Genomic DNA, 21947 nt, shown 5'->3' on the forward strand with positions numbered 1-21947 from the left:
ACCGTTGTGGAAAAGAAAAAGGTTTGCATCATTGATGTCGCCATCCCAGGTGACAGTCGCATTGACGAAAAACAACAAGAAAAACTCAGCCGCTATCAGGACCTCAAGATTGAACTTCAAAGACTCTGGCAGAAACCAGTGCAGGTGGTCCCGGTGGTGATCGGCACATTGGGTGCTGTGCCAAAAGATCTCAGCCGGCATTTGGAAACAATAGACATTGACAAAATTACGCTCTGCCAACTGCAAAAGGCCACCCTACTGGGATCTGCACGCATCATCCGAAAATACATCACACAGTCCTAGACACTTGGGAAGTGTTCGACTTGTGATTTTGTGATACGAAATCCAGCATGTCTATCTTGTTTGCTGTGTCATACAAAGTTGTTGTGTCAATAATAATAATAATAATAATAATAATAATAATAATAATAATAATAGTGGGTTAATAATATGTAGCTGAGCCTGCTTGTGAAAACTGCAGGACAAGACGATCCTGATACATACGAGGGCTATCCAGAAAGTAGGTTACGTTTTGGAATTAAAAATGAACAAAGTATAGGAGAAAACATTAATGGCAATGATCTCCTTGCTCAGACCGGCAACAACTCTGGAGGAACCAGTTGAGGGGAAAAAGCTCCAGGATTTCAGGGCACCCCCTACTCTCCTCCCTCTCCTTGAGGCAGACGTCACCCCCTATTCCTTGCCCCATCTAGAGTGTTTATTTCCCAGGGAGTGACCTGCCATAAACCCTAAGCCCAGAGGGACGGTCCTTCTGCGTGGGAACCCGCTGCCTCTACCAAGACCCTCAGAAGAGGAGGAGGGGTTGACGTTGTCGGGCAGCCCACAACGTGGCAACAGAGCTTGTGGAATGTGTGTGTGTGTCAGAGGGAGAGAACAGGCCCATACCAAATGGGAAGGAACTCTTTCCCCAGCCGTGGTTGGAGCTTTCATGTGCTACCAATCAAGGCATGGAAGACGGGGCTTCGGTTTTCATTCACAATGGGTTCCACAGCCCCACACTGAGGTTTGCAACAACCACAAACAAATCACAAATGGTAAACCACGATGTGCAAACAGGGGCCCTCCATCTGGGAACCCAGCTGCTATCCAGAAGGTTTGTACTAGGACGTGGACTCATTAGACACATTGATCGCACTCAGTATAAACGAAGAGACCTAACATTGCTTGCAATACAATCATGTATAACTTTATCTCTTTTATTTACATACTTTGTTTTTTAACAGGATTGTGAGGTCAGGATTCTTGTGCTCCAAAACTCTTGTCTGAATTCGGAAATCCCAGAGTAGCTTGACATGTTCATTCTCTGTAACTTTTTCCGGCTTGTGTTCTTTGTCGCAGGCAGATGATATTTGAATGAGCTTGGAAACTCCTCGCCCACAAAACTCTGCCACTTGCATCCTCAACCAGCAGGCCACCCCTTCCCGCAGCTGCGCAGTGTCGCCAAAATGCTGTGTTGCCAGCTACACCCCCATTGTTGGAAACAAGTGGTTGAGGATTCAAGCAGCAGAGTTTACTGGGGAAGGAGTTGCAAAGCTCATTCATCGCTATGATAAGTGCCTAGATTTGAATGGCGACTATGTTGAGAAGTGGTATTTGGGTGTGGCTTTCAACTGCATATGGTAAATGATTTCTCCTATACTTTTTGAGGACGCAAGCGGCAAAGTTTTGTGGGGAAGGAGTTGCCAAGCTCATTCAACGCTATGATAAGTGCCTAAATTTGAATGGCGACTATGTTGAGAAGTGGTATTTGGGTGTGGCTTTCAACTGCATATGGTAAATGATTTCTCCTATACTTTTTGAGGACGCAAGCAGCAAAGTTTTGTGGGGAAGGAGTTGCCAAGCTCATTCAACGCTATGATAAGTGCCTAAATTTGAATGGCGACTATGTTGAGAAGTGGTATTTGGGTGTGGCTTTCAACTGCATATGGTAAATGATTTCTCCTATACTTTTTGAGGACGCAAGCGGCAGAGTTTTGTGGGGAAGGAGTTGCCAAGCTCATTCAACGCTATGATCAGTGCCTAGATTTGAATGACGACTATGATGAGAAGTGGTATTTGGGTCTGGCTTTCAGCTGCATATGGTAAATGATTTCTCCTATACTTTGTCCTTTTTCAAAATCCAAAACGTAACCTACTTTGTGGATAGCCCTCGTAGATCTGCTGGGGGAAGGGCAGCAAACCTCTTTGTCAGTTCACTGCTTGCAGCCCCATTTACACAGCATTGGCCTCATCTGCATGTTTCGAGGTTAGTCTGTCCAGCAAAGGCTTCCTGTGTGTTTGCAATTTCAGAAGCTCTCCGTCTCTCCCTCCCTCCCTTCCTTTCTTTCAGAATGCAGCAACCTCTTATGGGGCCCCCACTGTGAGAACGCCTGTCCGTGTCTGAACGGGGGCAGCTGTGACCCTTTGACTGGGGCCTGTGCCTGCCCGCCAGGCTACAAGGGCTCCTCCTGCCAAGAGCCCTGTGCCCAGGGCACCTATGGCCTCGGCTGCCTCCTTGCTTGCCGCTGCGAAAACGGATCCAGCTGTGATGGAGCCACAGGGGCCTGCCTCTGCTCTCAGGGATACACTGGACCCCAGTGAGTAGGGGGCACAAGTGCAGGGTGGGAGCCCAGCAGCCCTGGAGTTTTACCCACACCCATGGCACCCTCAGGCCGGAATATGACGCACTCGGGCACAGCTTGCATTTGGTGTGTTTGCAGATGGGCCCACTCCTCTTTTTGGGACTGACTCCCTATTTCCCCAACACTTGTCTCTTCTAGCTGCGAGCTCCCCTGCCTCAACAGCACCACCGGACTCCAGTGCCCAGCGCACTGTCCCTGTCAGAATGGAGGTATCTGCCACCCCGAAGACAGTCACAACTGCGCCTGCCCTCCTGGGTGGATGGTATGTAGATCCATTTGTTCTGCCAATTGCAGGACAGACAGCTCATACTGTAAGACAATTATCTTCAAAGGGTCCTGGCTCAGGCGGGAAATCAGGCAGAGAAATTCAGTCCTGTGAGAGATGCAAAAAGCAAAGTTTATTATCATAGCTATGATAAGGCAAACAGCCGTAGGCACCCATTTCAATGGGTCCCATACCATGCAAATGGCTGCCGCAACATGTGGATAGCAAACAAAGAATTTATACCTTTGGCTTATCTAAAATTGACCAATGGCTGAGAGTCTTCCTCACCTTCCACACCTACCTTTGGCTTATCTAAAATTGACCAATGCCTGAGGGTCTTCCTCACATAGAATCATAGAATAGTAGAGTTGGAAGAGACCTCATGGGCCATCCAGTCCAACCCCATTCTGCCAAGAAGCAGGAGAATCGCATTCAAAGCACCCCCGACAGATGGCCATCCAGCCTCTGCTTAAAAGCCTCCAAAGAAGGAGCCTCCATCACAGCCCGGGGGAGAGAGTTCCACCTTCCACACCTACCTTTGGCTTATCTAAAATTGACCAATGGCTGAGGGTCTTCCTCACATAGAATCATAGAATAGTAGAGTTGGAAGAGACCTCATGGGCCATCCAGTCCAACCCCATTCTGCCAAGAAGCAGGAAATTGCATTCAAAGCACCCCCGACAGATGGCCATCCAGCCTCTGCTTAAAAGCCTCCAAAGAAGGAGCCTCCATCACAGCCCGGGGGAGAGAGTTCCACCTTCCACACCTACCTTTGGCTTATCTAAAATTGACCAATGGCTGAGGGTCTTCCTCACCTTCCACACCTACCTTTGGCTTATCTAAAAATTGACCAATGGTTGAGGGTCTTCCTCACCTTCCACACTATCTTTGGCTTATCTAAAATTGACCAATGGCTGAGGGTCTTCCTCACCTTCCACACCTACCTTTGGCTTATCTAAAAATTGACCAATGGTTGAGGGTCTTCCTCACCTTCCACACTATCTTTGGCTTATCTAAAATTGACCAATGGCTGAGGGTCTTCCTCACCTTCCACACCTACCTTTGGCTTATCTAAAAATTGACCAACGGTTGAGGGTCTTCCTCACCTTCCACACTATCTTTGGCTTATCTAAAATTGACCAATGGCTGAGGGTCTTCCTCACCTTCCACACCTACCTTTGGCTTATCTAAAATTGACCAATGGCTGAGGGTCTTCCTCACCTTCCGCACCTACTTGGCATAAATGATATCAATGACCTCACTTGTTTACCCTGAGCTTTCTTCTCTCCATGGAACTTCCTGGAGAAAGGCACCAGCTCACAGGAAGCGAGGGGCATATGCAGAGGCAAAGCTACATAGGCAAAAGTTTACTATTTTCTGGCTTATGGTCCCTTCAATATGGCAGCCTCTATCCTCTATGCCTGACAGCCCAGCTGAGTCCTCCTTATCTTGTACCTCTGTTGCCTGTGAAAGTTCAAAAGCAGGGTCGGGAGAGGAGTCACTCTAAGAGGATATCCTGTGTGTGTGTGTGTGTGTGTGTGTGTGTGTGTGTGTGTGTGTGTGTTTGGGAGTGCTCATACCTTCCGCCTATCTCCCTCTCCTCTCTGCAGGGTCCCATCTGCTCCATCCCCTGCCCTGCAGGGTATTTTGGCTCCAGCTGCCAAGGGGAGTGCCAGTGCCACAACAGTGGCCAGTGTGACCGTGGCTCTGGGCAGTGCCAGTGTGCCCCTGGCTACATGGGAGACCAGTGAGTATGTAAGACAATTACCTTCAAAGAGTCCTGGCTCAGGAGGGAAATCAGGCAGAAAACCCAGTCTCGTGAGAGATGCAGAAAGCAAAGTTTATTTTCACCACAGCTGTGAGAAGGAGACAGCCGTACATACCCCAGAGGGCTGTATCATGCAAAAGCATGTTGCAGCAAACAAAGAATTTATACCTTTGACTTATCTAAAATTGACCAATGGCTGAGGGTCTTCCTCACCTTCCACACCCACTTGGCATAAGGGAAACCTGTGACCTCACTTGTTGATTTCAAGCTAACTTTTGGTCTTGGAACTTCCTGGAGAAAGGCACCAGCTCACAGGAAGGGAGGGGCATATGCAGAGGCAAAGCCACAGAGGCAAATGTTTACTATTTTCTGGCATATGGTCCTTTCAAGTAGAATCTGGCAGAGGCGGGAGTGTGTCCTTGCACAGATGGATTTCTAGAGCTTCTGCCAAGGGACCCTTGAACCAAATCCCCTCTCTCTTTCTCTGAGTGGCCTGACCTGTTCATCCAGAGTGCTAAGAGAAGGCCTCTCTGATCCGAGACCAGGCATGGGCAAACTTGGGCCCTCCGGGTGTTTTGGATTTCAACTCCCACCATTCCTAACAGCCTCAGCCACTTAAGCAGAAAGGAAAGGGAAAAGAAAAAGGAAGGGGCCTGAGGCTGTTAGGAATTTTGGGAGTTGTAGTCCAAAACACCTGGAGGGCTGAAGTTTTCCCAGGCCTGTCCTAGACCCAGCCTTTGGTCGGTCCCACAAACTAACTGATCCCAAAGAGCAGCTTCCAACATGGACAAGTCCTTGTTTGGAACGGCTTCCCCCCACTCCAGCTCCCTTCTTCGCCCCTTCCCTCCTTCTGTCTGTCTTTCTCTCCTTCTACTCAGGTGCCGGGAGCAGTGCCCCATTGGCAGGTACGGGCAGGACTGCCAGCACACCTGTGACTGTGTGAACGGCGGGCGCTGCTTCCACATCAACGGGGCCTGCCTGTGTGAAGCAGGCTTCTTTGGAAACCGTTGCCAGGAGCGCACGTGCTCAGACGGCTTCTATGGCTTGGGATGCCACTTGCCCTGCCTCTGCCACCCTGAGCACACACACAGGTAGGTTACCTGTTTACCATCCTCCCCTCCTTGGGCAGATGCTTTAATAAAAAAAACCCACCATTGCTTTCTTCTCCCCATAGGACTGGTAGGTGGGCTTCTCCTTGAGAAGTTGATGGGTTCCCAAAGTTGGATTCCATAGGGCATGAATCATAGAATCATAGAATCGTAGAGTTGGAAGAGACCTCATGGGCCCTCCAGTCCAACTCCATTCTGCCAAGAAGCAGGAAATCGCATTCAAAGCACCCCTGACAGATGGCCATCCAGCCTCTGCTTCAAAGCTTCCAAAGAAGGAGAGTCTGATGCAAAGAGTTCCACTGCTGAACAGCCCTTCTCACAGTGAGGAAGTTCTTCCTGATGTTCAGGTGGAATCTCCCTTCCTAGAATCATAGAATCATAGAATTGTAGAGTTGGAAGAGACCTCACGGGCCATCCAGTCCAACCCCATTCTGCCAAGAAGCAGGAGAATCGCATTCAAAGCACCCCCGACAGATGGCCATCCAGCCTCTGCTTCAAAGCCTCCAAAGAAGTAGAGTCTGATGCAGAGAGTTCCACTGCCGAACAGCCCTTCTCACAGTGAGGAAGTTCTTCCTGATGTTCAGGTGGAATCTCCCTTCCTAGAATCATAGAATCGTAGAGTTGGAAGAGACCTCCTGGGCCCTCCAGTCCAACCCCTTTCTGCCAAGAAGCAGGAGATCGCATTCAAAGCACCCTCAACAGATGGCCATCCAGCCTCTGCTTAAAAGCCTCCAAAGAAGGAGCTTCCACCGCACTCTGTGGCAGAGAGTTCCACTGCCGAACAGCCCTTCTCACAGTGAGGAAGTTCTTCCTGATGTTCAGGTGGAATCTCCCTTCTTAGAATGATAGAATCATAGAATCGTAGAGTTGGAAGAGACCTCCTGGGCCATCCAGTCAAACCCCATTTTGCCAAGAAGCAGGAAAATCTCATTCAAAGCACCCCCAACAGATGGCCATCCAGCCTCTGCTTCAAAGCCTCCAAAAAAGGAGCTTCCACCACACTCCGCGGCAGAGGGTTCCACTGCTGAACAGCTCTCACAGTCAGGAAGTTCTTCCTGATATTTAGGTGGAATCTCCTTGCTTTCCTGTAGTTTGAAGCCCTTGTTCCGCATCCTTGTCTGCAGAAAACAATCCTGCTCCCTCCTCCCTATGACTTCCCTTCATGTATTTGTACATGGCTATCATGCCTCCTCTCAACCTTCTCTTCCGCAGGCTAAACATGCCCAGCTCTTTAAGCCGCTCCTCATAGGGCTTGTTCACCAGACCCTTAATCATTTTAGTTGCCCTCCTCTGGATGCTTTCCAGCTTGTCAACATCTCCCTTCAACTGCAGTGCCTTGGCATGAATGTCCAAGGCTTCCACCTTTTGTAGGCAGATTATAGGAGATGTGGGAAAACTTAGTCTGGATTGACTTCTCTCTGCCACGCTTCTTTCTCTCGACTAACTGGCACGTGGCCTCTGCTTGCCTCCACAGTTGCCACCCGCTGTCGGGCGAATGTGCCTGCAAGCCAGGCTGGGCTGGACTCCACTGCAACGAGACCTGCCCGCCGGGCTACTACGGCCTGGGGTGCCAGGAGCCCTGCTTGTGCCTCAACGGGGGAGCCTGCCACAGCGAGACGGGGCTCTGCCAATGCCCAGCAGGCTTCATGGTGAGTCCCTCTAGGCATCCCATCCACTTGTTATGCTATGAGTAGAATAAGTGCCAGCATAAACTCATAATTAAGGTAAAGGCTATTAAGTATAATGTGACATTAAATTTAGTCGTGTCCAAATATGGAGTTGGTGTTCATCTCCATTCCTAAGCCAAAGAGCCGGCGTTGTCCGTAGACACCTCCAAGGTCATGGCTGCATGGAGCACCAGTACCTTCCCACCGGAGCCGTACCTATCGATCTACTCACACTCTGGGGGTTGGTGCTCATCTCCATTTCTAAGCCCAAGAGCCGGCGTTGTCCGTAGACACCTCCAAGGGCATGGCTGCATGGAGCACCAGTACCTTCCCACCGGAGCCGTACCTATTGATCTACTCACACTCTGGGGGTTGGTGCTCATCTCCATTTCTAAGCCCAAGAGCCGGCGTTGTCCGTAGACACCTCCAAGGTCATGGCTGCATGGAGCACCAGTACCTTCCCACCGGAGCCGTACCTATCGATCTACTCACACTCTGGGGGTTGGTGCTCATCTCCATTTCTAAGCCCAAGAGCCGGCGTTGTCCGTAGACACCTCCAAGGGCATGGCTGCATGGAGCACCAGTACCTTCCCACCGGAGCCGTACCTATTGATCTACTCACACTCTGGGGGTTGGTGCTCATCTCCATTCCTAAGCCAAAGAGCCGGCGTTGTCCGTAGACACCTCCAAGGTCATGGCTGCATGGAGCACCAGTACCTTCCCACCGGAGCCGTACCTATCGATCTACTCACACTCTGGGGGTTGGTGCTCATCTCCATTTCTAAGCCCAAGAGCCGGCGTTGTCCGTAGACACCTCCAAGGGCATGGCTGCATGGAGCACCAGTACCTTCCCACCGGAGCCGTACCTATTGATCTACTCACACTCTGGGGGTTGGTGCTCATCTCCATTTCTAAGCCCAAGAGCCGGCGTTGTCCGTAGACACCTCCAAGGTCATGGCTGCATGGAGCACCAGTACCTTCCCACCGGAGCCGTACCTATCGATCTACTCACACTCTGGGGGTTGGTGCTCATCTCCATTTCTAAGCCCAAGAGCCGGCGTTGTCCGTAGACACCTCCAAGGGCATGGCTGCATGGAGCACCAGTACCTTCCCACCGGAGCCGTACCTATTGATCTACTCACACTCTGGGGGTTGGTGCTCATCTCCATTCCTAAGCCAAAGAGCCGGCGTTGTCCGTAGACACCTCCAAGGGCATGGCTGCATGGAGCACCAGTACCTTCCCACCGGAGCCGTACCTATCGATCTACTCACACTCTGGGGGTTGGTGCTCATCTCCATTTCTAAGCCCAAGAGCCGGCGTTGTCCGTAGACACCTCCAAGGGCATGGCTGCATGGAGCACCAGTACCTTCCCACCGGAGCCGTACCTATTGATCTACTCACACTCTGGGGGTTGGTGCTCATCTCCATTTCTAAGCCCAAGAGCCGGTGTTGTCCGTAGACACCTCCAAGGGCATGGCTGCATGGAGCACCAGTACCTTCCCATCGGAGCAGTACCTATTGATCTACTCACACTCTGGGGGTTGGTGCTCATCTCCATTTCTAAGCCCAAGAGCCGGCGTTGTCCGTAGACACCTCCAAGGGCATGGCTGCATGGAGCACCAGTACCTTCCCATCGGAGCAGTACCTATTGATCTACTCACACTCTGGGGGTTGGTGCTCATCTCCATTTCTAAGCCCAAGAGCCGGCGTTGTCCGTAGACACCTCCAAGGTCATGACTGCATGAAGCACCATTACCTTCCCACCGGAGCCATACTTATCGATCTACTCACACTCTGGGGGTTGGTGCTCATCTCCATTTCTAAGCCGAAGAGCCGGCGTTGTCAGTAGACACCTCCAAGGTCATGGCTGCATGGAGCGCCATTACCTTCCCACCGGAGCCGTACTTATTGATCTACTCACACTCTGGGGTTGGTGCTCATCTCCATTTCTAAGCCCAAGAGCCGGCGTTGTCCGTAGACACCTCCAGTGGTCATGTGGGCACTGGCATAACTGCATGGAGCGTCATCACCTTCCTGCTGGAGCCGTACCTATTGATCGACTCACATTTGCATGTTTTCGAACTGCTAGGTTGGCAGAAGTGTTAAACTCATACTAGCTCTCAAACTTGTGATAGAAAAATTGAATGGCTAAAACTTGCCTTACCCAGTCACATTTCTGGTTGTTGGGAAGAACGAGGAGTTTGAGGTCAGTGGCAGGGATCCCCTTTCTACTGGTGTCCTCCCCTCCACCTCAGCAGTTGAGCTTGTTTGTCAGTAATAATAATAATAATAATAATAATAATCTGAAAATACATCACACAGTCCTAGACACTTGGGAAGTGTTCGACTTGTGATTTTGTGATGCGAAATCCAGCATATCTATCTTGTGTGCTGTGTCATAATAATAATAATAATAATAATAATAATAATAATAATAATAATAATAATAATAATTTTATTATTTTATTTTATTTTTATACCCCACCCCGTGAGGAGACTCACAGTGGCTTGATGTCATGATCTCCAATCCTTGACATCTCTGGTCGGCTGACAAAGAACAGATGCCAGCCATAAAACGGGCCAGCCATAAAACCTCAATGACCCTCTGGTATGTGGGAGCCCCTATATAAGTGGGCCAAAGAGAAGGTTCTGGCATTCGGTACAATAAAATCTGTTGGAATCTACCAGCATGTCTTGGTGCTTTTTCCTTTGGATGACTGACCCACAGCACAACTGGGAGAAGAGAACCCGACACTTACATGGGCCAAGCCCAGGCAAAACATCCTGGTCGCCAGAGCTGGAGATGGGAAGCCTACTAGGAAGCCCAGTGGCAAAACCCTCATCCACTAGGTAGCTATTCCAAGCTGCGTCTGCTTGGTGTGAATCCTTTCTATGCCTGTCTCACAGGACAAGCATTGTGCCAGTCGCTGCCTGACCGACTCGTATGGCTTGAACTGCTCCCAACACTGCGCCTGCCAGAATGCCTTGGCCTGCTCCCCCGTGGACGGGACCTGTGTCTGCAAGGAAGGTAAAGAATTCCCCAACCGACAGGCCTCTCTGCCTCAGGAGCCTGCCTTGCTGAGAACCGCCTCTTTCTCTCTCCAGGTTGGCAAGGAGCAGACTGTGCCCTCCCCTGCCCCACGGGAACCTGGGGCACCGGCTGCAACGAGACCTGCCAGTGCGCCAATGGAGCCACATGCAACGCTGTCAGTGGCAGGTGCACATGTGCCCCAGGCTGGCATGGCAGCAAGTGCCAAGATCCATGCCCAGTAAGTGTTCAGTGGTGGAACTCTCTGCCATGGCGTGTAATGGAAGCTCCTTCCTTGGAGGATTTTTTAAATATATATATAGGCATCTGTGGTGCTGATCTAGGTCATCCTGCCTCATAGGACAACCCCACCCCAAGGGGTTTCCCTTCTCCCAGAGCCGGCCCTAGGTATTTTTCAAGTGTAGGCGAACAGAATTTTGGCGCCCCCCCCCCCCCCAACCAATCACTGAAAAATAAAAGCGTTGGATAAGCGAAAATGTTTGATAATATGCAGGGATTAAGGAAACACCTATTAAACATCAAATTACATTAAGATTTAACAAATTAAGCCCGGGGCTGTTGCGCAGACAGGAGAGCAAACCAGTTGCAATTAACTGCAATGAATCACTGACCAGGAGGTCATAAGTTCGAGGCCCGCTCGGAGCCTGTGTTTGTCTTGTCTTTGTTCTATGTTAAAAGGCATTGAATGTTTGCCTATAAGTGTAATGTGATCCGCCCTGAGTCCCCTTCGGGGTGAGAAGGGCGGAATATAAATGCTGTAAATAAATAAATAATAAATAAATAAAACATCATGTTTTACAACCAATCAACAGAAAAAGCAGTTCAATACCTTGCGGAGGCAGGCCGCAGGAGACAGGAGGTGCCTTGATGGCGCCCCCCACAAGATGGCGCCACAGGCAACTGCTTAGTTGGCCTGGCGGTTGAACCGCCTCTGCCTTCTCCAATCCCGACATGGGGTGGCATGGGTGCAGGGGTCCTTGTTCTGATCACTCTTCTCTCTCTGTCTCCCGTCCCGCTTTCAGAATGGCTTCTTTGGCCTGGGCTGCAGCAGCAAGTGCACCTGCCAGAATGCAGGTGGCTGTGACCCCCTCGCCGGACAGTGCCAGTGCCTCCCTGGATGGACAGGTAAGACGTGCCTTTGTCCTTCTCCCACCAAACCTGGGTGACAGGTGAGGGGAGGGTCCGCTTTCTAGAGCAGGTCTACCTGATGTTTGTGACCCCACAGGGCTCCGTTGCAGCAAGCCTTGCGGAGAGGGCCTGTGGGGTCCGCATTGCAACCAGCTGTGTTCTTGCAAGAACGGTGCCTCTTGCTCTCCCAAAGACGGGAGCTGTGACTGCACCCCGGGCTTCCGAGGGCCCACCTGCCAGCGCCGTAAGTCTCAGACCAGCTGCCAGTCAACCTCATAGGGCGGGGCTGTGGTTCCTCACTTTGTGGTGCCACCTCTGGAAGGGGGGTTGGGGTTCCAATAGGAAAGTCCCATTTCTCAGCTGCCGATGAAGAGGAGAACTATACAAGGAGGTGGCTGGAGCATCTCCTCAATCCCTGCCTTGCTCCAGGTTTACAGCTCTCTCTTATCCTCCTCCTCCTCCTCCTCCTCCTCCTCCTCCTCCTCCTCCATGCAGCCTGCCAACCCGGGCGTTATGGCAAGAAGTGTTCGGTGCCCTGTAAGTGCGTCAACCACTCCATCTGCCACCCTGTCGATGGGTCCTGCGATTGTCCTCCCGGGTGGGCGGGCAGCGATTGCTCAAAGCGTAAGTTCTCCAACCCAGGATGAGAACTGGAATTATGTATGGGAGGTTTCCCTTGTTCCTTTCTGCTGGGAGGCTAATCCATGTTCTCCACGTGGAGCCTCCCTGCTGCTCTTGGTGGTCCTGCAGACCTTGGCCACAGCCTCCCCATGGAGCTACCCACCTAGGTTTGGGGTTGAGCCTTAAAGAACATCCCAAGAGCCTCCGCGGCAAATGCGCAGGGGCGGTTCACCCACTAAGCCAACTAGGCATTTGCCTGTGGCGCCATCTTATTGGGGGCACCAGGGAGGCGTTCTGCACTTATCTGCTCAGCAAAGCGGCGAGGAACGCCTTCCTGGCAAGAAGGCATTCCTCGGCACTTTGCTGAGCAGAGAAGCGGGCGCCGCTTCTCTCCTCAGCAAAGTGCCGAGGAATGCCTTTCTTCTCACCAGGAAGACATTCCTGGGTGCTTTGCTGGTGAGGCCTTCCTTCCGGGCCAACCCTGATCCTCCCCTCCCCTCCCTGCTACTCAGCCCCGGGGGGTGCCAAAATTGCGGGTGGGCAGGCGCCAAAATTCTGATTGCCTACTCTGGAAAATTACCTAAGGACGGCTCTGCAAATGTGTTTGAGGGAATGGGAATGGCGAGGCTCTCCTGTCTGTCCTGGCCAGTGGGAATGATCTTCAGAGGTCTCCCAGGATTGAGAAAAGGAGGTCCAGAGTTGGGCATGTCCAGCTCTTTCCTTGATGCGTGTGTGTTTGCTGAGCCCAGGTGCTGTCCAAAGCCTTCCTTTGAGAGTGCAAGCCAGAATGATTCTTAGTAGTCTTGTGGCTGGAATTCTTCTTCCTTCTGGTTCTTTATCTATCTTTGCAGGCTGTCCTCCTGGGTTCTTTGGGGCCAACTGCAGCCAGCAATGCCAGTGCGAGAACAAGGCCCCATGCCACCCAGAAGTGGGGAGATGCCTGTGCCCTTCAGGCTATACTGGGACCCTCTGTGAGACCAGTAAGTCACGGGATACGGCTTTGGATGTGGATGGAGGGTGGGTTCTTGGGCGTGAAATGGGGAATGGGCTTCTCCTGGTGGGCAAAGTGGACAACCATTTGGCCCTAAAATGTAATCTCTCAGCCTGGCATACTCTATTTTTGCCTCTCCGTAGCTACAGGTGGCTTCTCCTCCTACCCTGTTTCCCTGAAAATAAGACATCCCCGAAAAATAAGACCTAGTAGAAGTTTTGCTCAATTGCTAAATATAAGGCCTCCCCTGAAAGTAAGACCTAGCAAAGTTTTTGTTCAGAAGCATGTCCGTCAAACAGAACACCAGAGCATGCAGGGTTGGTAAATGTACATACCAGCTGTACATGAAATTCTTGATAGGATTCAGAGTTTGTCTGGTTAAGTTGGTTTGTGATGACAACTACTGTACAGTATATAATAAATGTTCATTTTGTTCAACAATAAATGTGAATTCTTCTTCATGGAAAAATAAAACATCCCCTGAAAATAAGACCTAGAACATCTTTGGGAGCAAAAATTAATATAAGACACTGTCTTATTTTCGGGGAAACACGGTACCTCCTTACCACTCAACTCTTCACTCAGTTCCTTATCTACTATTGACTTAAGTATTTATATGTTTTTTAAGCTTTGTATAATGTTTTATTAAGTATTTAATTATTTAACTGTGTTGAATTTTGTTTTGGGCATTGAATTTTGCCAATTTTTGTAAGCCGCCTTGAGTCCCTTTGGGTGAGAAAGGCGGGGCAAAAATGTTGCAAATAAATAAATAAATATTGACACCTTGGACTGCCTTGAGGCCCTGCATTTTCCGAGCCAGTTTTCTCACAGAGAGAAAAAATATTTCCTAGACCTGAATTTCCCACTTGAGAGCCCATCACTTTGTGCAACAGGAAAGCCCACAGTCCTCTCCAAGTCCTTGGTTAAACCATCAGCCTCTGGCAGGTCTACAACAAGATGGCCCAGAAAACAAGATGGCCCAGAAAAGAAAGGAGGTGTGATTTCTGTGAGGAAGTGTGCGTATAGCGGAACCAGCAGCGTCCAGTCAACACCATGTGCAAAAGACTCAGACCAGGCAGAGGAATTAAAAGAACAAAGGGAAACTTTACTTGTTGAGTTGAAGTCAAATAAACAGTTCAGCAATCGTACAATGTCCTTGTAGTTGCATAGGATCAATAACTAATCAGTCAGCATTCAATATATCCAGCATAGCATATTTAAACTGCTACTTGACCATAGCCAGAGAGCCTGTCTATTTCTGTGCTCTCCTTGCAAGCTCAAAATTCCCAACTGACAAATCCAGCCATCTGCCAGCAAACTGATACATTGTTTGAGGCGTGGCTTGCCTCTGCAAAACTCAGCTCCCTTTATTTTGCAGAGATCTTTTGCAAACGACTTTGCAAGGATTCCTTTACACACACACATAGCAATTTGGTGCAATAATTTCTGCCTCTTGTTTGCTGTTGCCCAGGGATCCCGGGACCCCCGCTCACCATGGTGCCAGCCACACCGGTGAGCTCCCCCTCCCTGGGAGCCATTGCCGGCATCATCATCCTGGCGATCCTCCTGGTAGCCTTGCTGGCCCTGTTTCTCTGTTATCGGCACCGGCAGAAGAAAGACAAGGAGAACCGGCACATCTCTGTGGCTTACACCACGGGGAGGACAGACAGTTCGGAATACGCTGTTCCAGGTGAGACTGGGCCGAGTGGGGGGCTCAGCCTCCCTTATTTGCAGCCACACCATGGTTGCAAATAAGGCACATATAAGGGGGAGGGTTGAGATGCCGGAGGGTCCGACCTCTTTCACTGGGAACTGGACTTCGCTTGTCCCAAAAGACCTGTGTGCGAGAGCTTTCTGTTTAGGACAGGGATTCACAAAGTGGGCGCTACCGCCCCCTGGTGGGCGCTGCAGTGATCCAGGTGATGGCCACAGGTGCATTTCGGGGGGATGAATAACTGTATTACCTTTCTATTCCAAGTTCAAAAAATAGTTTCATAATTTCAAACTTCACCTTTCTTTACTATAATTTGGGCACAGTGTGTTAAGGCGCTGAGCTGCTGAACTTGCAGACCAAAAGGTCCCAGGTTCAAATCCTGGGAGCGGAATGAGTGCCCGCTGTTAGCCCGAGCTCCTGCCAACCTAGCGGTTGGAAAACATGCAAATGTGAGTAGATCAATAGGTACCGCTCTGGCGGGAAGGTAAGGGCACTCCATGCCGTCATGCCAGTGGCCACATGACCTTGGAGACGTCTACGGACAACGCCGGCTCTTGGGCTTAGAAATGGAGATGAGCACCAACCTCCAGAGTGTGAGTAGATCAATAGGTACTGCTCCGGCGGGAAGGTAACAGCGCTCCATGCAGTCATGTTAGTGGCCACATTACCTTGGAGACATCTACGGACAACGCCGGCTCTTGGGCTTAGAAATGGAGATGAGCACCAACCTCCAGAGTGTGAGTAGATCAATAGGTACTGCTCCGGCGGGAAGGTAACAGCGCTCCATGCAGTCATGTTAGTGGCCACATGACCTTGGAGACGTCTACGGACAACGCCGGCTCTTGGGCTTAGAAATGGAGATGAGCACCAACCTCCAGAGTGTGAGTAGATCAATAGGTACTGCTCTGGCGGGAAGGTAATGGCGCTCCATGCAGTCATGTTAGTGGCCACATGACCTTGGAGACGTCTACGGACAACACCGGCTCTTCGGCTTAGAAATGGAGATGAGCTGCAACCCCCAGAGTGTGAGTAGATCAATAGGTACTGCTCTGGTGGGAAGGTAACAACGCTCCATGCAGTCATGTTAGTGGCCACATGACCTTGGAGACGTCTACGGACAACGCCGGCTCTTCGGCTTAGAAATGGAGATGAGCACCCACCCCCAGAGTCGGTCACGACTGGACTTAATGTCAGGGAAAAACCTTTACCTTACTATAATTTACGGAAAAGGTAGAAACATTAATGCATATATCTTTCTGTTTGATTGCTATTAAAATTAAAAAATATATTTCCAGGAGGCGCTGAGTCATATTTTTTCTGAAAAGGGGACGTTAGGCCAAATAAGTTTGGGAACCACTGGTTTAGGAGGATGAGAGACAAAGGAGGGTGTTATCCGGGCCGTGCTTTTCACTCACAACCTTTCTCTGCCTCTGTCTGTCTGTCTATCCCTCCCTCTCTAGATGTACCTCCCAGTTACACTCACCACTACTACTCGAACCCCAGTTATCACACCTTGTCGCCCTGCTCTCCAGGCCCTCCCATTCGTAGCCTTCCAGATCAGTCTGGGGGCAAGGTAAGGATCCTTTCTAGCATGCCTATAGAGCTGTGGCATGGTTGACATCTTTTGGGATAAGGGTAGGGTGCTCAGGTGCTACAGAAAAGGTCTGTGTAGGGTCCTTGTTGGGAGGAGAGGGGAAGCAGTTTCTGTACAAAATGGGATTGCCAAGCTATACAACACTAAATACCATCACTCTCTGGACACATGTTCCCTCGGCAAGGGCAAAGCATAACATGTCCTCTAGGCTTGCCGAATCCATTATCAGTGCAAGTCAGCACCTCCTTGCATTCCACAGTTCATGACGAATGTTCCGTCCACGTAGTTGAAAACGGAAGTCTTGACCCATTGGCCCTGCAGGCAATCAATCAGGGCTGGCATGTAATTAACTCCTGGGCTGCTGGAAAGCTTGCCAGAACACATAAACACAATCCTCAGATCTACTTCATTTGCCAGTGGAACACCATCCTCTGTGCTCCATAGTCAGGTCCTTGTGTCATGAAATATATCATGTATGTTTTGAATGAAATTGTATGAAAGGTGTATGAATGTGGCCTAATTGGGCTGAAGATAAGGAATGAGGCCTGGAAAGCTACAAGAAAGAGGTGAAGAACTCATGGACTGTAATTAAAAGTTGCTGATAAGAACTGTGACAAATGATTAACTGTTGACATTGCTGACCTGATGAACTTTAGGGGAAAAACGTGTTTACATTAATCAGAAAAAATGGCTCTTTTAAGTTAAGGAAATGTTTGCAATGTTCTTTATGTTAAGAAGGAAGTCAACATCTGCCCGGAAACTGAGATGGAATCAACGAGCCTAGTTTTCAGCCCTTTTTTTAAGACTGAAAAGCCCCCCTTGGCTTATACTCGGGTGAGGGTCCTGGTTGGCTTATATTTGGGTCAGCTTATACTCAAGAATATATGGTACATTTATTATTTTTCTCTATTATTATTGGTATTATTACATTTATTATTTTTCTCTATTATTATTGGTATTATTACATTTATTATTTTTCTCTATTATTGTTGCTACTATTACATTTATTTTACTCTATTTTTATTATTAATAATAATACATGTATTATTTCACTCTGCTTTTATTATTATTATTATATTTATTATTTTACTCTATTTATTACTACATGTATTATTTTACTCTATTTATTATTATTATTATTATTACATGTATTTTTACTCTATTATTATTATTAAAAGGATACATAAGCACATTGACATTGAAGAAGATGAGAGTAATGATTAGATCAGAGTTGGACAGTCTTATCTTAAATTAGATCTTTATGTAAATATTCAAAAACATTTAACCTACTGATGCCTCAATTAATGTAATTTTATTGGTATCTGTTTTTGTTTCTGAAATTTTCCACTCTCGGCTTATACTGGAGTCAATGTTTTCCCAGTTTTTTTGTGGTAAAATTAGGTGCCTCGGCTTATATTTGAGTCAGCTTATACTCGAGTATATACGGTAATGTAATTTTATTGGTATCTTGGCTTATACTGGAGTCAATGTTTTTCCAGTTTTTTAATGGTAAAATGCGGTGCCTTGGCTTATTATTGGGTCGGCTTATACTCGAGTATATACGGTAATGTAATTTTATTGGTATCTTGGCTTATACTGGAGTCAATGTTTTTCCAGTTTTTTGTGGTAAAATTAGGTGCCTCAGCTTATCGAGTATATACGGTAATGTAATTTTATTGGTATCTTGGCTTATACTGGAGTCAATGTTTTTCCAGTTTTTTTGTGGTAAAATTAGGTGCCTCGGCTTATTATTGGGTCGGCTTATACTCGAGTATATACGGTAATGTAATTTTATTGGTATCTTGGCTTATACTGGAGTCAATGTTTTTCCAGTTTTTTTGTGGTAAAATTAGGTGCCTCAGCTTATCGAGTATATACGGTAATGTAATTTTATTGGTATCTCGGCTTATACTGGAGTCAATGTTTTCCCAGTTTTTTAATGGTAAAATGAGGTGCCTTGGCTTATATTTGGGTCGGCTTATACTCGAGTATATACGGTAATGTAATTTTATTGGTATCTCGGCTTATACTGGAGTCAATGTTTTCCCAGTTTTTTTGTGGTAAAATTAGGTGCCTTGGCTTATATTCGGGTTGGCTTATACTCGAGTATATGCGGTAACTATCTCTATATATTCTCCCGTTTCTTCTGCAGTTGGTCAGCAGCCAGCTTTTCTCCCCGGTGAAGAGCCTGGAACAGGAATGGCCTGGGATGTATGGGGCAGAAGGGAATGCCACCCTCCCGGCAGATTGGAAGCACCTCCGGGGGTCCCTGCCGCCCACCCTTGGCCCCGGCCCTTGGCAGGGTAAGGTGGCCTTTCTTTTTTCAGGCAGTGAAAAAAGCTTTTTCAGGCTTGGTTGCCTTTCCAAGACGAGTGTCTCACTGGCAAGCATGAGAGTCTCTCTCTTCTGAGGACCTCCAGACGTGAAGGCAGCAGCAGCTCAGGCTTCTTCTAACTCTGCTGCCCCATTTTCTCCCCAAACCAGGAGGAGGCCAGATGGACCGCAGCTACAGCTACACCAATGGACTGGGAAAACCTCCCAGCAAAGGTAATGAGCGTGAGGCAGAAGTGGCACCTTTGTATCAGCGGGGCGCTTCCTCGGATATGGGCTGGAGCAGGGGTGTCCAAATTGCGAAATCACAGTCGAACACTTCCCAAGCATTTAGGACTGTGTGATATATTTTCAGATGATGCTGCAGATCCCATTCGGGTGTCCTTTTGCAGTTGGCAGATCGTGATTTTGTCAATGTCTATTGTTTCCAAATGCCGGCTGAGATCTTCTGGCACGGCACCCAGTGTGCCCATCACCACCGGGACCACCTGCACTGGTTTCTGCCAGAGTCTTTGCAGTTCAATCTTGAGGTCCTGAGAGCGGCTGAGTTTTTCCTGTTGTTTTTCGTCAATGCGACTGTCACCTGGGATGGCGACATCAATGATCCAAACCTTTTTCTTTTCCACAACTGTGATGTCTGGTGTGTTGTGTTCCAGAACTTTGTCAGTCTGGATTCAGAAGTCCCACAGTATTTTTGCGTGCTCATTTTCCAAGACTTTTGCAGGTTTCTGATCCCACTAGTTCTTTGCTGCTGGGAGGTGGTCCTTGAGGCATAAGTTCCAATGAATCATTTGGGCCACAGAGTTGTGCCTCTGTTTGTAGTATGTCTGTGCGATTTTCTTACAGCAGCTAAGGGGATGATCCATGGTTTCGTCGGTTTCTTTGCACAGTCTGCATTTTGGGTCATCAGCTGACTTTTCGATCTTGGCCTGAATGGCCTTTGTCCTGATGTCTTGCTCCTGGGCTGCAAGGATCAGGCCTTCTGTCTCCTTCTTCAGGGTCCCATTCGTGAGCCAGAGCCAGGTCTTCTATTATTATTATTATTATTATTATTATTATTATTATTATTATTATTAATGGCCTTTGTCCTGATGTCTTGCTCCTGGGCTGCAAGGATCAGGCCTTCTGTCTCCTTCTTCAGGGTCCCATTCGTGAGCCAGAGCCAGGTCTTCTATTATTATTATTATTATTATTATTATTATTATTATTATTATTATTAATGGCCTTTGTCCTGATGTCTTGCTCCTGGGCTGCAAGGATCAGGCCTTCTGTCTCCTTCTTCAGGGTCCCATTCGTGAGCCAGAGCCAGGTCTTCTATTATTATTATTATTATTATTATTATTATTATTATTATTATTATTAATTGCCTTTGTCCTGATGTCTTGCTCCTGGGCTGCAAGGATCAGGCCTTCTGTCTCCTTCTTCAGGGTCCCATTCGTGAGCCAGAGCCACGTATTCTATTATTATTATTATTATTATTATTATTGTTATTATTATTAATTGCCTTTGTCCTGATGTCTTGCTCCTGGGCTGCAAGGATCAGGCCTTCTGTCTCCTTCTTCAGGGTCCCATTCGTGAGCCAGAGCCAGGTCTTCTATTATTATTATTATTATTATTATTATTATTATTAATTGCCTTTGTCCTGATGTCTTGCTCCTGGGCTGCAAGGATCAGGCCTTCCGTCTCCTTCTTCAGGGTCCCATTCGTGAGCCAGAGCCAGGTCTTCTATTATTATTATTATTATTATTATTATTATTATTATTATTATTTATTGCCTTTGTCCTGATGTCTTGCTCCTGGGCTGCAAGGATCAGGCCTTCTGTCTCCTTCTTCAGGGTCCCATTCGTGAGCCAGAGCCACGTATTCTATTATTATTATTATTATTATTATTATTATTATTATTATTATTGTTATTATTATTAATTGCCTTTGTCCTGATGTCTTGCTCCTGGGCTGCAAGGATCAGGCCTTCTGTCTCCTTCTTCAGGGTCCCATTCGTGAGCCAGAGCCAGGTCTTCTATTATTATTATTATTATTATTATTATTATTATTAATGGCCTTTGTCCTGATGTCTTGCTCCTGGGCTGCAAGGATCAGGCCTTCTGTCTCCTTCTTCAGGGTCCCATTTGTGATCCAGAGCCAGGTCTTCTCCTTATCAGCTTTTCCTTCAATTTTGTCAAGGAACTTTCCATGCATTGTTTTGTTGTGCCAGCTGTCAGCTCTATATTATTATTATTATTATTATTCTTTTTCTTCTTCTTTTTCTTCTTCTTTTTCTTCTTCTTCTTCTTCTTCTTCTTCTTCTTCTTCTTCTTCTTCTTCTTCTTCTTCTTCTTCTTCTTCTTCTTCTTCTTCTCCAGGAGTGGGTTGTCTTCTTTCTTGCCCACTTCTCATGCGCTCCAGAGGCCCTCCTTCTCTCCACATAAATAGAATTCGTAACCCATCCCTACGGTTTGTTTGTGACCAGTTCTTGGGAAACAGAGACTGGAAGCCGACATAATAAACAGGCTTTGGGGGCTGCAGTATGGTCTCCCCACTCTTCATTCTCTCCTGGCTCAGCTTTTGGGGTGCTTTTGCCTCTGCTCTTGACTGCCTACAGAGACCAGTGGAGTGGATGCCATCCATCCTGCAAAAGGATCGGTAGGGACTCCTCGGTGCAGCCTTGATGCTATCTGATACAGATCCATGAACTTCTCTGTTCCTTCTCTCCTCCAGGCTATACGGCTGAGGAGGCCCTGTGTCGAAGTGACAGCTCCTTGGGTAGTGAAAACCCCTATGCCACCATCAAGGACCTGCCTGTCCTGACCGGCCGGCCCTCGGAGAGCAGTTACATGGAGATGAAGTCCCCGGCCAAGCGGGAGCGGTCCTATGCGGAGATCAGCATCTCGGAAGAGCCTGCACAGCTTTTGGAGGAGGACGAGGAGGAAGGAGGAGGTACTTGCAGTATGTTCTCAAGTTGCTTCTAACACGATAAAAAAACCCAGACGTCTTTGGCAGAGAAGGATTATAAAACTCCAGCTCCCAGAATCCCAGAGCATTGAGTCATGGCAATTAAAGTGGAGCAAAA

General features: G+C 48.3%; 1 protein-coding gene across 1 annotated transcript in view; it reads left to right on the top strand.

Moving 5' to 3' along the window:
* The window catches only part of pear1 (platelet endothelial aggregation receptor 1), a 46501-nt gene that overhangs the window by 20716 nt on the left and 3838 nt on the right, over positions 1-21947 (top strand). The window contains exons 6-21 of the mRNA XM_062965067.1: positions 2351-2597; positions 2781-2904; positions 4518-4654; positions 5554-5766; positions 7259-7433; positions 10360-10480; positions 10558-10721; positions 11524-11626; positions 11727-11873; positions 12125-12253; positions 13102-13230; positions 14713-14931; positions 16416-16528; positions 18702-18852; positions 19034-19096; positions 21596-21814. Coding sequence (XP_062821137.1) covers positions 2351-2597; positions 2781-2904; positions 4518-4654; positions 5554-5766; positions 7259-7433; positions 10360-10480; positions 10558-10721; positions 11524-11626; positions 11727-11873; positions 12125-12253; positions 13102-13230; positions 14713-14931; positions 16416-16528; positions 18702-18852; positions 19034-19096; positions 21596-21814 — 2454 coding nt within the window. The remainder of the gene's footprint in view (positions 1-2350; positions 2598-2780; positions 2905-4517; positions 4655-5553; positions 5767-7258; positions 7434-10359; positions 10481-10557; positions 10722-11523; positions 11627-11726; positions 11874-12124; positions 12254-13101; positions 13231-14712; positions 14932-16415; positions 16529-18701; positions 18853-19033; positions 19097-21595; positions 21815-21947) is intronic.

Source organism: Anolis carolinensis, unplaced genomic scaffold (genome assembly GCF_035594765.1).
Source record: "Anolis carolinensis isolate JA03-04 unplaced genomic scaffold, rAnoCar3.1.pri scaffold_14, whole genome shotgun sequence".
NCBI lineage: Eukaryota > Metazoa > Chordata > Lepidosauria > Squamata > Dactyloidae > Anolis > Anolis carolinensis.